This window comes from Pantherophis guttatus, chromosome 1, assembly GCF_059756535.1.
Source record: "Pantherophis guttatus breed Tessera chromosome 1, ASM5975653v1, whole genome shotgun sequence".
In the NCBI taxonomy this organism is placed as follows: Eukaryota; Metazoa; Chordata; class Lepidosauria; order Squamata; family Colubridae; genus Pantherophis; species Pantherophis guttatus.
Genome location: NC_142063.1, coordinates 2,545,819 through 2,561,436, shown reverse-complemented (window position 1 = coordinate 2,561,436; position 15,618 = coordinate 2,545,819). Strand labels below are relative to the sequence as shown.

Here is a 15,618-nt window from a genome sequence, read left to right as displayed (position 1 = left end):
TCATCTTGGATGCCTCCCACAATGTTACCTGCACTTCTCGGGGTGGGAAGGGGACGCCTGCAACCAGCTCCCTTCTCTTCCCCCAGATGTGAATGAGTGTGACCTGAACCCCAACATCTGCCTGCACGGGGAATGCGAGAACACCAAGGGATCCTTCATCTGCCATTGCCAGCTGGGCTACTTTGTCAAGAAGGGGACGACGGGGTGCACAGGTAGGTAGACCACTCGCTGTAGGAGAAGAGCAGGCAAAGCCAGCGGGATGGCGGCGTCAAGTAAGTCATCAGCCTAGAATCATTACGTTGCCATAAATGGTCCAGGCCCAAAGCCTCTTGAATTGGCATCAATTTAGTATTGAAGATTCTGTTCTGTCCCCGTCTCACACGCACACAAACAGACAGCCGGGGGTTAAATAAACTGGCAGACAACCAAATTCTTTTGATAAGAGGACTGGCAGCAACCCAGTAGCTGCTTGCCAAGAACTTTACTCATAAACAAGATACACACAGTTCAAGAATTGTCAAGTCCAGTCCGTAATTAACTCCAAGGCAGATAATGTTGTTTCCAAAGATGCAATGTGACTCGATAGTACTTAGTTTTGTCCATCACAGAGTCTGAATGGCCACCTCACCCCCTTATATCCCCTGTGGGGTGTGGTCCAGTGACTCAGCTTAATCTCTGGCACGCCTCCTTTTCTGTTGTGTGCGCTTGTCTCTCTGATGCTGGCGTGGATCCAGCCAAGACTTATCTCCTTCACTGTCCGACTGTGAGGAGATATCTGGCTCCTGGCCAATCTCTTCTCCTACGGGAGACACCTGAGGCATTGCCAGAGAAGAGGGTCCTGGAGAGGGAGGCCTGGCCAACTCCTCTCCTTCATGTTCGGAGCCTTCTCCTTCCGATAAATCGGCCTCGGGCGTCAGAGCCACAACAGATTCATTGACTAGATCAGGTGTCTCCAAACTTGTTGACTTTGAGATTTGTGGACTTCCAGACTCCCAACTTTAAGATTTATGTCCCAAAGGTGCTTGTTCAAGAGGCAACTGGACTTTTTGGTTTTTTCTTTGAAGACGTTTCGCTTCTCATCCAAGAAGCTTCTTCAGTTCTGACTGGATGGTGGGGAATGGAAGGATTTATATTCCTTGCAGGCAGCTGGTCATTTGCATCCTTTTAGGGAGGCGTTAAGGCCACGTGGAGATTTGTCTGTGTCCTCAGGGTCACCTGAGTGGTACAAGAAGAAGACTTCACCCCCATTTGCACCACTCAGGTGATCCTGAGGACACAGACAAACCTCCAGGTGGCCTCAATGACTCCCTAAAAGGATGCAAATAACCAGCTGTCTGTAAGGAATATAAATCCTATCATTCCCCATCATAGCAATACCACTTAGACTTATATACCGCTTCATAGTGCTTTTACAGCCTCTCTAAGCAGTTTACAGAGTCAGCTTGTTGCCCCCAACAATCTGGGTCCTCATTTTACCCACCTCAGAAGGCTGGAAAGCTGAGTCAACCTTGAGCCTGGTGAAATTCAAACTGCCAAATTGCAGGTAGCCGGCAGTCAGCAGAAGTAGCCTGCAGTACTGCATTCTAACCACTGCGCCACTGTGGCTCTTATCATCCAGTCAGAGCTGAAGAAGCTTCTTTGACGAGAAGCGAAATGTCTTCAAAGAAAAAACAAGAAAGTCCAGTTGCCTCTTGAAAAAGCACCTTTGGGACAACCAGGACCTGCATGATGGAGAATCTCCATAGACATTTAAGATTTGTAGACTTCAACTCCCAGCATACCTAGCCAAAGAATTCTGGGAATTGAAGTCTTAGAGTTGCCAAATTTGGAGAACTCCCTGGACTAGATTCTTATAAAGCAATTAAATCCTTTATGAGCTGCCACTTAATGTATGGTCCTGATTCTTTGCTCCTGGCATTAATTGTGCCAGCTCTTTATCTGTGATCCGCTATAGTGAGAGGTAGAAAAGTCAGCGAAATTGTTGTGACTTAGGCTTACTGAGTCATTACAATACACAATTAGTCCCAAACAAACCTATTTTATTGTAACAGCTGAGAATTACGTTCATTCCCGGCTGAGTCCCAATTAATTGCAAAACAAATCCTTCGGAAGAAGTCCTTCGGAATAATCACCAATCTTTCTCTTCTTTGACACCCTGCCAAAGGCCTTACTTGGCAAAGCCCCACGGAGTTCAGAAAGAAACAAGAGATGCCGACTGGAAACAGAGTTAGCAACTTTGCTTTCCTGCAAGAGGCCCAAGTGCCTTTGTTTCTCTTTTAAGCCTTATGGGAAGCCCAATCATCTCCTGGCCTTACTCCAGAGTCGTCCCTTTTGCTTTAGCTGCTCTTGCCTTCTAGCAGCTCTGCGCATGCGTGCACTAGGAACAGGCTCCTCCTGTTTCGCTGCCTCTCTGCTGTCCAACTCTGGGGGCTCCGGAGTCCACGCATCACTCCCAGATGGCCCTGGCCCCATCTCTGCCTCCGACGCAGAGCCCTTGGCCGAGCCTTCCCCAGACTCCAGGATTGGCCCATGTTCCTCCCCAGCCTCCTCACTGTTCGACTCCGCTGCCAGCTCCGCAGGCCGCCGGCGGACCACAACAGAAATTAGTTTAGTTTAGTGTAGTTTTATTAAATTTGTATACCGCCCTAATCCCGAAGGACTCAGGGCGGTGAACAGGCACAAGATAAAAATACAGAAATACAAAAGTTAAAAACAATTTAAAACCAAATTAAATAATATTGGCCCACGACAATTAAAATCCCAATAAATTTAAAACAAATTAAAATTTCAATTTAAAATTTAAAAGAAAGGGGAGAAAAATTAGGCCAGGCCGGCTTGCTGGAATAAGAGGGTCTTAAGAGCAGGAATTAAGGAAAAATGAAGGAATTTGCTGGTGAGAAATTAAAAGACAGAGCTGGCTCTCAATTCACCAGCAGGCTTCCAGCCAGAAGCCCAACGTTGCAATGTTTAAAAACGAAACACAAAGCTTTCCTGCCCATAAAGACCACGAGCTCACTTTTTCTCCTTCTGTCCCGTAGACATCGACGAGTGTGAAATTGGGGCTCACAACTGTGACATGCACGCTTCGTGCATCAACATCCCGGGGAGTTTCCGGTGTAAGTGCCAGCTGGGCTGGCTCGGTGATGGGCTGAAATGCAACGGTGAGTGACCAGGGCCGGGGAAAGGCAAACGGCCGTCTGGCCTGGCTCGAAGGGCAAGGAATTGCAACCAGTCTTGTGGCCACATTTGAGGGGAAGAATTTTGGAAGCCCCGGGTAGGTTTCCAAGTGCAGAGTAGAAGATTCTCTGAGGACCTGGAGGTGGTCCTTCACTTACATAAAAAAGATGCAGAGACTCTAGAAAGAGTGCAGAGAAGAGCAACCAAGAGGATTAGGGGACGGGAGGCTAAAACATATAAAGAACAGTTGCAGGAATTGGGTAGGTTTAGTCTAGTGAAAAGAAGGACTAGGGGAGACAGGATAGCAGTCCTCCAATATCTCAGGGGCTGCCCCAAAGAAGAGGGAGTCAAGCTATTCTCCAAAGCACCTGAGGGCAGGACCAGAAGCAACGGGTGGAAACTAATCAAGGAAAGGAGCAACCTGGAATTAAGGAGAAATTTGCTGACAGTGAGAACAATTAATAAGTAGAACAACCTGCCTGCAGAAGTTGTGAATGCTCCAACACTGGAAATTTTTACGATGTTGGATAACCATTTGTCTGAAGTGATGTAGGGTTTCCTGCCTGGGCAGGGGGTTGGACTAGAAGACCTCCAAGGTCCCTTCCAACTCTGTTCTTCCATTATTCCACCTGTCTCCTATTCTATTCTATTCTATTCTATTCTATTCTATTCTATTCTATTCTATTCTATTCTATTCTATTCTATTCTATTCTATTCTACTTTACTCTACTCTACTCTACTCTACTCTACTCTACTCTACTCTACTCTACTCTACTCTACTTTACTCTATTTTAAAGACAAGTCTATGAGGAAGCCAGCAGGGAAGGTCACAAATTGTCACATAATGTCTCATTTAACAACCACAGTGATTCACTTAATGACCATGGGAAAAAAGGGTTCTAAAATCATGTGTGAAGTCATGTGATGCCTCACTTAAAGAAGAGACCACTTAAGAGGAATTTGTTCATCCTTACGGTAGTCATAAGTTGAGGACTTCCTGTATCCAGCGGGAGGGTCTGGGGCCGGAAGCTTTGGCTGGGGTTCCGCAGGCAGTGGGGCTGTGGAGGTGAGACTTTCTCCTTCAGCTCCTTTTTTCCATTTTCCTCCTTTCCAGATCTGGACGAGTGTGCCACCGAGGCGCACAGCTGCAACCTGAACGCCAACTGCCTGAACACGCCGGGCTCGTTCCGCTGCGCGTGCCAGGAAGGCTTCAGCGGTGATGGCTACTCCTGTTCTGGTGAGTGAGAAATGTTTATTTCTGAAAGACCCTGTGAGTCTTTCCTGGCTCTGAGCCAGCCTGCTGCATCCACCGTTTCGTTCCCAGAAGGCTTATTTCTTCCCCCACTCCCTAAATCCTCCTAAGCATTAAAAATGTTACAAAATACAATTCAGTTATTCGACAGTGATGGTAAACCTATGGCACGAGTGCCAGAGGTGGCACGCAGCAACCTCTCTATGGGCACGCGAGCCGTTGCCCCAGCTCAGTCCCGCCATGCATGTGTGTGCACCTCCCGCCAGGCAACTGGTCTTCGTGTGTCTGCAACACATTCGTGGGGTTGGGGCACATGTGGGGAGCGCATGTGGGAGGGTGTGCAGGGTGCACGCGAGGAGTGCGCATTCCCGGGGGAGGGCTGGGAGCATGCACAGGGGGTTCGCGCGCATTGCATTTTGCAGCTGCACGGTTAGCCATCACTGAACTACATTAAACAAATTTGGGGGGTGGGTGTTGAGCCACCAGGGTCTTGGAGTACTGAAGGGGGAAGCAGGGTGCATTTTTGATCCATCCAGAAGCCTTGTGAGCTTGGAAATAGCCGTGTCTCTCCACGGCAGCCATTTTGTGAGGGTGCCCACAACGTGCCCTCAGAGTCCCAAAGGAATCTGCCTGACTAGGAAGGTTTTACAACCTGCTGCTTGAATGCGTGGTCGGCCGGAGGAAAGCCTGACCATGCGCCATTTTCGCCTCCAGATGTGGACGAATGTGCCGACAACGTCAACCTCTGTGAGAACGGGCAGTGCCTCAACGCCCCCGGGGGCTACCGCTGTGAGTGCGAAATGGGATTCAACCCCACTGAAGACAGCAAGGCTTGCCAAGGTGAGCTGATTTGGGAACTGGATAAGAAGGAAGGTTTTTAGGAATTGGGTATTCATGAAAAGAAAACGATGTCAGATCTGGCCCAACTTGGTCCTTTCGGAGAGAAACCCTCTCCACTCCGTTTTGTAGCGAAACTATAATTTTTACTAAAACCCACGTGGTTACAGTGAAGCAAAGCCAGAACTAAGAACGCGCGCGCAAAGATTCCCTACTGAAATGTCTATGGAGATTCTCGACACCCAACTCCTCAGGGTGCCACCGGCCAAACAATGTCGACTGGCGACACCCAGGGGGAGAGCTTTCTCTGTGGGGGCACCAGCCCTCTGGAATGAACTGCCCCCGGAGATTCGCATGATCTACGTACCTACGTACCTTTCGCCATGCCCTTAAGACTCTTTTGTTCCAACGGGCCGGACTGGCCTAGGAAATGAATTTTAATTGGGTGTTTGTAGTTTTTAATATAAGAGCCAAATTTTTAATATATTTTAAACTGTTTTTTTTAAATTTTGTGGGTATAGGTTGTTTTAATATGGCTGTAAACCGCCCTGAGTCCTTCGGGAGAAGGGCGGTATAAACATTTAAGAAAGAAAGAAAGAAAGAAAGAAAGAAAGAAGGAAGGAAGGAAGGAAGGAAGGAAGGAAGGAAGGAAGGAAGAAAAAGAAAGAAAGAAAGAAAGAAAGAAAGAAAGAAAGAAAGAAAGAAAGAAAGAAAGAAAGAAAGAAAGAAAGAAAGAACTAAGAAAGTAGGAGGAGAAAGAGGAAGGAAGGGGAGAAGGTTGTGATAAAGGTAAATGGTAAAAGAGCAGCCCCCAAAAAGTAAAAATGAAAAATGAAAGTTAAAAGATAAGATGAATGAAAAACAACGGATAAATGACTGTATATATAAATGTGTTTATGAGAAACAAAAATAAAAACTTTTTTGGAAAAAAAAAAGAAAGAGAGGGCTTTAAAGGACTGTGAAGTGGTATATTAGTCTAAGTGCTATTGCTATTCTGTTAAACTTCTCAAAAGTTGAGCCAGAGCGTTGATGGGCCTGGGAATCAGACCCCGGTCCAATAAAACAACATCTGAACCCGCAACAAATCAGGAATGGACAAGAAGTTTGAATGCAACAAACGCTCATGTTGTTCTGGGGATCCTTTGGCAGCTCTTTGAAGCAAGAAGGTTGACGTTAAAGCCGCCAAAATGCGCCCTCTTTCCTTTCAGACATTGATGAATGCACCTTCCAAAATATCTGCGTCTTCGGCACCTGCCAGAATCTGCCTGGGATGTTCCGCTGCGCCTGTGACGATGGATACGAGCTGGACAGGAGTGGCGGGAACTGCACAGGTGAGTGGAAGGGACCCACCATCGCTACAGTCGGTCTTCGACCTACCGCCGTTTCTTTGGGGACACTTTCCAAAGTTGGAACGCCACTGAAAAACGTGACTTGGCAACCGGTCTTTGCATTTCGCAAACATCACGGCATCCTCGTGGTCACATGATCACCTGACATGTATTCATGACGGTTGTGGCGTCCTGGGGTCACGTGGTCGCCACGTGTGACCATCCCAGCCGGCTTCCGACAAGCGAAGTCGATGGGAGAAGCCGGATTTGCTTAATGACTGCACTGGTTTGCTTAAAAGCCATCGGGAGGGGGGAGTCATTTAACAACCCTTTAGTTAGCGTCAGAAATTGTGGTCATAAGTCGAGGACTGCCTGTAGCCAGGAGTGGGATTCAAAAATTTTAGTAACCTGGTTGCTGGGTGGGCATGGCCTACTCAGGCTCCTGCACCACAGCGGGGGGGGGGCGTTTTCACCCTCCCCAAGCTCCGGAGGCTTTTTTCGAGCCTCCTGGAGGGTAAAAACGGCTTTCCTGGGCTCTGGAGGCCCTCCGGAGGCCAGAAACGGGCCTGTTCCTGGACTTCCTGAACTTCTGAGAGGTCCGTTTTTCGCTCTCCCAGAGCCTCCGCGCTACGCTTACCTGGCATCCAAAACGGGCCACGTGGAGACTCTTGGGAGGGGAGGGGAGGGGAGGGGTGGTCGGGGCCAGCCAGTCCTTGCAACTACTGGTTCAGCGAACCAGATATAAAATTAGCATCCAATTCGCCTGAACCCGTCCGAACTGGTTGAATCCCACCCCTGCCTGTAGCCTATCGGAGTTCCAGGTCCAGGAGTGAGCAGGTTCAGAATGAAAAATAGGCACACGGTTGCTGTGAGATTTGCATTTTTTGTGGGTCTCCAGTTATCCAACTTATGTTTTCATTTTATCACCCCTCATTGAAAAAGCATCTTTCCTTCCTTCTGGAATTTATTTTCATCCCGGTCATTTTCCTCTGTGCATCCTAGCTTCACACTTTCCTTTGCAAGCTTGCTTTCCTATCTTGGATCTGATTTTTCTGTCCTGTCCATCCTTCTTGCTTTATCTCCTTCTCTAAACTGCTGATCCAGTTCGGCAAAGGAACCATTGAGTCTGTCATTTGCACCAGTGGTGGGTTTCAAAAATGCTTACTACCGGTTCTGTGGGTGTGGCTTGGTGGGTGTGGCATGGCTTGGCGGGCGTGGCATGGTGGGCGTGGCAGGGGAAGGTTACTGCAAAATCCCCATTTCCTCCCAATCAGCTGGGACTCAGGAGAAAGAGAATAGATGGGGGCGAGGCCAGTCAGAATTTTTACTACCAGTTCTCCGAACTACTCAAACTTTCTGCTACCGGTTCTCCAGAACTGTTCAGAACCTGCTGAAACCCACCTCTGATTTGCACCTCCGTAACTGTCTGGTTTGGCGCAGCAAACAAAAAGGACAGACACAGACACTTCAACGGATAGTTGGGACTACATAAAAAACAATGGCTACCAACCTGCCTTCCATTGAGGACCTGTATCCTGCACGAGTCAAAAAGAGGGCTGTGAAAATATCTACAGACCCCTCACATCCTAGACATAGATTGTTTCAACTCCTACCCTCAAGATGACACTATCTATAGGGCATTGCATGCCAGAACAACTAGACACAATGATAGTTTTTACACACACAAACCCTGGTGCCTATGAGCACTTCATTCCCACAACCCTGTCTCATTTCTCAACTTTTCGCCTCTTTCCTGCTTTTTCCCCCCTGTTCGTTTCTTGTGGTTTATCAGTGGTTGTTTCTAACTTATGATTAATGATTGTAGCTATGATTGATGACCTATGACCTGTTACTTGCTGTTTATATGTACCCTTTGAGCTTATGCACCTTAGACGAATTCCTTGTGTGTCCAATCAATAAAGAACTATTCTATTCTATTCTATTTACTCTACTCTACTCTATTCTATTTCTTATTCTATTCTATTCTGCTCTGCTCTACTCTACTCTACTCTATTCTACTCTACTCTACTCTACTCCACTCCACTCCACTCCATTCCATTCCATTCCATTCCATTCTTCTCCTCTCCTCTCCTCTCCTCTCCTCTCCTCTCCTCTCCTCTCCACTCCACTCCTCTATTCTATTCTATTCTATTCTATTCTATTCTATTCTATTCTATTCTATTCTATTCTATTCTATTCTATTCTTCTATTCTATTCTATTCTATTCTATTCTATTCTATTCTATTCTATTCTTCTCCTCTCCTCTCCTCTCCTCTATTCTATTCTATTCTATTCTATTCTATTCTATTCTATTCTATTCTATTCATTATTATTCTATTCTATTCTATTATTATTCTATTCTATTCTCTTGTACTCTGTTCTATTCTATTTCTATTCTATTCTATTCATTATTATCTATTCATTATTATTCTATTCTATTCTATTCTATTCTTATTCTATTCTCTTTTACTCTGTTCTATTCCATTCCATTCCATTCCATTATTCTATTTCTATTCTATTCTGTTCTTAATTCTAATATTCTATTCTGTTCTTTTCTAATATTCTATTCTAATCCTCTATTCCATTCCATTCCATTCCATTCTGTAAATTCCTCCTCCCACCCACTCCCTGGATGTCCCTGCCTTTGTTCAGGATCTTCCTCTCTTGCAAACACAAACCAGGCAGATTGCCTCCACAGTGTCGCCAGTGTCCATGGTTGGGCAGCTCCTTCCGCCAAAATCGTAACCCAATCAGCTGTTCCTAGAGAGGGCTGAACTCCTTTCTCTCCGACAGACATCAACGAGTGTGCCGATCCCGTGAACTGCATCAACGGCCTTTGCGTCAACACGCCAGGCAGCTACCTCTGCAACTGTCCTCAGGACTTCGAGCTGAACCCCACCGGAGTGGGGTGTGTGGGTAAGGAGGATCCCCACGGGGTCTCCGGGCGGTGTGCTCAGGCAGGTCCATCACGCAGTGCCGTCCACATCATTATTTTATTCCATAAACTTATATACCACCCATCCAGTGGTGGGATTCAAAAATTTTTACTACTGGTTCTGTGGGCGTGGCTTGGTGGGCGTGGCAGGGGAAGGATGCTGTAAAATCTCCATTCTGTCCTCAATCCAGGGGAAGGTTACTGCAAAATCCCCATTTCCTCCCGATCATCTGGGACTCGGGAGGCAGCGAATAGATGGGGGCGGAGCCAGTCAGAGGTTGTATTTACCAGTTCTTCAAAGTATTCAAAATTTCCGCTACCGGTTCTTCAGAACTGGTCAGAACCTACTGAAACCCACCTCTGCACCCATCTCCCTGTGCAAAGCAACTTGGAGCAGCTTCCAATTAAAAGCATAAATATTAAAAACATTAAATACAGATTTTTTTTTAAAAAAAACCCAAAATATAACAACAAATCCAGCTGTTGATCAGAACATCTGCACGGGGAATACCTCAGATGCATCCCAAAAGGGCCTAGTTAGATGTAGACCAACCTGGCCCCTCAAAGAGAGGTCTTCATTTTAAATATATATATATATATATATATATATATATATATATATATATATATATATATTTACCCTATTTTTTCTCTTTTCTGTTGTTGTTAGGGTTGAATGTATGCTATTTGTCTCATCTTCTTTGTTAGTTTTATTGTTTTGCTTTTTATTTTCTGTGAAAGAGACGTCTTTGTTTTGACTTGATAAATCGCCTTTTCTGTTTGCAAGCCTCATTAATCCCTTTTTCATTGGCATCCTTCCGCCTCAAGAGACGATGGTATCGTGCTCTGGAAAGAGGTCCTAAAACAGCAACTGATGTGACTAAAAAGGCCAATTGGAGAGTGGCCATCCTTTCCACACGGAGGGTAGATCCATTCTATCCTCTGCCCAACCCCCAGATTTCACTGGTTCCGGGACTCCCTCTTTGCTTCGGCCTGCCGAACAAGCGTCTCTTCGAATTGGAGAAGGCCATGCTGCGTCTTTAGCCTCCAAGCTGAATGATCGGAGGTCAAGGTTTCCCAGTCGTTAATGTCCATTTCCAGGGCCTCTTGCAGATATCCTTATTGTTAAGGATATTGGTGTTGTGTTACCAACCAGCAGAGTGTATGCACAAGGAAACGTTGCGGAGAGCAATGAACAAGAGATATGCAAACTGGTTTATCAAAAGCTTACTTTATAGTAGAAAAACAGTCTCATAGTCTTTAAACAAATTCCAAGTCTTTGCCAGTTAAATCAGTCCAATAGTTACAGATATCGTCTTACCAAACAAACATTAGTTGGTTAGAATAACAAACTCACTCTGGTTCACAAACCACGATGGTAGCAGATCCATCCAACGATGATTAGCAGATAGCAACTCCTCTCAATGGTAGCATATCATATCAGCTTCATCATCAAACTGAATACGTTACAATACCTTGCTTAAATACTTTCACAACCAGTCATTACCTAATTACAGCATGACTCAGCATTACAATGAATCAGCAGGAAAACCTTTAAAGTCACATAATACATTTACAGATTAAAGGTACAATACACATATATTGCCTGGACAACTATTAGGCTCAAACCATATCCTAACACTTATATCGCAGCTGTGGTCTCCCTCTGGGGCGCTTTCCCGGCACTAATTCTCCATCCAGGAGATCTTTCGGAATCCGACCATCGGCCATTCTCACGACATGCCCCAGCCAGCGTAGACGTCGCTCTTTCAATAGTGTATACATGCTAGAGATTCCAGCACGTTCCAAGACTGCGCTATTTGGAACTTTGTCCTGCCAGCTGATGCCAAGAATTCATCAGAGAAAGTGCATATGATCCCTTTTTATTTAATAATTTTTTTTCTCTGCTTATTAAATTAAATTGCAGATAATCCTCGACTTACAGCAGTTCAAAGTTACGGCGTCCCTGAAAAAAAGTGACTTACGATCATTTTTCATACTTAAAACCGTTGCAGCCTCTCCATGCTCAAAATTCAGATGCTTGGCAACTGATTCGTATTTATGACGGTTGCCATGTCCCGGGGTCACACAATCGCCTTTTGCGACATCCTGCCAAGCAAAATCTGTGGGGAAACCAGTTTCATTTAACAACCGTGTGACTAATTTACACTTCACTCAATTACTGATTCACTTAACGACTGTGGCAAGGAAAAGTCGTAAAATGGGACAAAACTCACTTAACGAACAGAAATTTTGGGCTGAATTGTGGTCGTAAGTTAAGGACTACCTGTATTTGCCTTATAATTCTTTCCATTCCTGGAGAAGAGAGAGTCTGTCAGTCAGTGGGTCGGTCATCCTTGCAAAGGATGGGCAACTTTAAGATGCATGGACCTCAATTCCCAGAATTCCGTCTGGCTGGGGAATTCTGGGAGTTGAAGTCCGTCATCTTAAAATGGTTATGGCTGAGAAACACTCGGCTAACAGATGACATGATGGCTGTTGCATTGGGAAAAAACATATCCCTCAGCTGATCTGTCCCAGGAAGAATTCCCACCCAGAATACACAACTGCCTCTCGGATGCATCCTTGGACCTAAAGCCCCCCAATGCCATCTAACTAACAATCTGAACTGAACTCTCCACACGCCATCCTTAGTGAAGCGTGCAAACCAGTGCCTGCATTTCCTACGTCGGATGAGGAGAGCACATCTTTCTCCTTCTTGTCCTGACCACTTTTTACAGAGCCACGATCGAGAGCACTTTAACAAACCGCATCCCTGTTTGGTTCAGTGGCAGCAGCGCCTCAGATAGAAAGTCCCTACAGAGAGTGGTGAGGACAGTGGAGAAGATCATAGGAAGCTCGCTTCCAGCCATTCAGGATACTGCTTATAAGCGCTATGGGCTTAGAGATCCAAGGATTGTTAGAGACTCTGCACACCCAGTCCAGGGTCTGTTTCTGTCACTCCGCTCTGGGAGGAGGTTTCAAAGTATTTGTAGCGGGACTACCAGATTCTGTAACAGCTTTGTTCCCTTGGCTTTCCGTCTGGTAAACTCACCAGATTCGTTTTTCTCGCCATGTACATGTAGACATCCGAACTAGACCGTGTTGTCTCTCTGTGTCATATAATATACATGGATATATGCATAATTTTTGCATTTGTTTATTTGTTTTGTCGTGTTTATGCAGTGTCTATTGGGGGGAGTGAGCCTTGGAGAGCTCTACGCAACAAAATTTCATTTTAATGTAGGCCAATTAGTGTACATTCAAAGTGACAATGAAGTTATTTTAAGTAAGTCATCTTCCACCGCCTCCTGCAGTTTTCCTTCACTCTCCTTCTGTTTCCTTCCCTCTCTCCTTCCCGCCCAGACACCCGAGTGGGGAACTGTTTCCTGGACACGCAAGACCGTGGCGACGGCGGGATCTCGTGCAGTGCTGAAATCGGTGTGGGCGTTACACGGGCTTCTTGCTGCTGTTCCCTGGGCCGGGCCTGGGGGAATCCCTGCGAGCTCTGCCCGGCTGCCAACACCAGTGAGTAGGGCAGCCGTGCTAAGACTGAATCGCTGGACCAATTGATTTGTGCGGTTGATTTCCTGCGGGAGGTTTGGAGGCACTAAAGTAGCAACACAAGAAGACTTCGAAACAAAACCGCCAACAATCTTGTCAGAGTAGTGGCAAGGTGATCTGGTTGGGGGGAATCTGTCAGTATCCCCTCTGTCCTGGTCAGATCACGCCCCAGTGTCCTTGAATAACAGAAGAGCAGATTGGGAAAGGGACCTTAGAGGTCTTCTAGTCCCACCCCCTGCTCAAGCAGGAGACCCTGCCAGTCTCATCCCAGACAAAGGACTGTCCAATCTCTTCTTAACCCAAAGGTGCTTTTTTCAAGAGGTAACTGGACTTACCTTTGTTTTTTCTTGAAAATGTTTCACTTCTCATCCAAGAAGGAGATTCCAACTCTTGTTCTGTCCCCCTTCCTCACACAGGCAAACGTAATACCAAGCACGCCTGCCAATATTTTATTAGGTAAACAGATTAGAATTCTTGGCAGACCAAGGTTTTGGCAGCAAACTGCCGAATGCCTGCCAAGACCGTTTTCATTCCCATAAAGCAGAAGAGGACTTATCTTCAGTCCGTTCCAGGAGCAATAAATTATCCACGAGACAAGAGTTTAGTCAATGTTCAGTCCAAAATATATCCAAGACGAATTTCAGAGATCACGATGTGACTTTCAGGGTTTAACTTTGTCCGTCACAAAGCCTGAAGAGCAATCCCACCCGCTTTTATTCCTGGTGGGGCATGGCTCTGTGACAGCTCAATCTCTGGCCCTCCCACGCCTCTTCCGTTGCTTCTTCTCCTGCCTTCAGGGGCTTTGGCGAATAAGCTGACTGCCTCTTTTTGGGGGCAGCCCCTCATATATTGGAAGATGCTATCATATCCCCTCTCTTTTCATCCCATGGTGTCAGTTGGTCTCACCTGGTGGTTTCATGCAGATGTTAAAAAGGTGGGGGGAGAGTACTGAGAGTACTTGAAACACACCGCAAAGCAGTGGCCATGGGGGTTGACCCTCTCACTATCTATCAACACCAATCGGGACCAGCTTTGGAGAAAGGATTCAAACCCCAGATCCTGCAGCCGTCCCCAAAGGATACCACGGTTGATGGTATCAACTGCCACTGAGAGGCCAAGAAGGATAACAACAGAATAACAACAACAGGGGATTCAGCCGGTTCACCAGATGCTAATTTTACATCTGGTTCGCTGAACCGGTAGTTGCAAGGACTGGTGGCCCCCGCCCACCTCTCCCCTCCTCTCCCCTCCCCTCCCCAGAGTCTCCACGCAGCCCGTTTTGGATGTCAGGTAAGTGCAGGGCCCACGCGGAGGCTTTGGGAGGCGGAGCCTGAGGGAAATCAATCAGCTCTATCAGTTCTCCCTCCCTCCTGCTCATGGCAACTTGAAAGCTTTGCAAGTTGACATTCGGCTCCCCTCACTTCCCGAGGGTGACTTGCGCAAAGCAAAGAAATGGCTGACTGGGGAATTCTGGGAGTTGTAGTCCACCCGTCTTAAAGTGACCACCAAGGTTGAAATAAAGATACCCCAAAAATCTAAACTCCATCTGGAATTCGCTTTTCACCCTACAGCCGAATACAAGACCCTCTGTCCGGGTGGCGAAGGTTTCCGGCCGAACCCCATCACGGTCATTTTGGAAGGTAAGTCAGTCGATCACTTGGGCCTCAGGTGGAGGGGCTGAAAAGGATCTCTTGGGCCCTCCTGAACTTGGAGACCCTCTGAAATTCAGTCCTGGAGCGCATCTTTTGATGCCAAAACCCTTGGATATTAAAAACGCATCCGTTACTAGTGGCAGCCCTGGGAAAAATTTCCGGGCTTTAAAAGAACATTCGGAGGGCATCATTTTTATGGAGATGATGAACTGTGGGAAGAGCTAAAAAGCGAGAGAGAGAGAGAGAAAAGCATCCATTTTGGCTGCAGAATAAAGGAAAATATTGAATTGGATTGATCGGCTGGGTTGATCCTTTAATCAGGAGTTGGCACGTTTTCGGATCTCTGCTGCAATTCGCAATTCAAATTAATTAGTCAGTTATTTGCAATGTTAAGGCCATTTGGTATGTACGCTTGGAACCCATTTGTAATTCTGGTGCCATTCTTCAAGCTACTCTCCAGAAAAAAAGGCTGAACATTTTTTGCCCGGAAGGTTTCAGATAATGAGAATTTGGGGCAGCCCCAAGGGAGCCGTGCAGAAGGTGAACATTTTGGGCTCCATGTGCCAGAAAGTCAGAAAATGCCTCACTTGATTTTGTACGTTTTGTACGTTCCTCCACCTCACCCCGAACAAAAGAGAAGCTTCGTTCTTTATCCATTCATTAAGTTTTTAAAATAACAGAGTCCAATTATGTGTATTGCTACATAGGTCGGGGACTGCCTGTCTTACGTTAAAAAATCATATAATATAGAGGAATAATGTAATATAAAGAAGCGTACAATAATTACAAAAATGAAACATGTGTACAGGCAGTCCGGGAGGTACGACCGCAACAGAGCCCCAAATTTCCGTGGCTAAGCGAGACGGTTGTTAA

The 15,618-nt window shown here is 46.2% G+C and overlaps 1 protein-coding gene across 1 annotated transcript in view; it reads left to right on the top strand.

The window, feature by feature from the left end:
• FBN3 (fibrillin 3) overlaps window positions 1-15,618 on the top strand; it is a 210,627-nt gene that overhangs the window by 129,548 nt on the left and 65,461 nt on the right. The window contains exons 31-38 of the mRNA XM_087893746.1: window positions 87-212; window positions 3,039-3,161; window positions 4,292-4,414; window positions 5,144-5,269; window positions 6,475-6,597; window positions 9,388-9,510; window positions 12,896-13,057; window positions 14,665-14,733. Of these exons, the coding sequence (XP_087749872.1) occupies window positions 87-212; window positions 3,039-3,161; window positions 4,292-4,414; window positions 5,144-5,269; window positions 6,475-6,597; window positions 9,388-9,510; window positions 12,896-13,057; window positions 14,665-14,733 (975 nt within the window). The remainder of the gene's footprint in view (window positions 1-86; window positions 213-3,038; window positions 3,162-4,291; window positions 4,415-5,143; window positions 5,270-6,474; window positions 6,598-9,387; window positions 9,511-12,895; window positions 13,058-14,664; window positions 14,734-15,618) is intronic.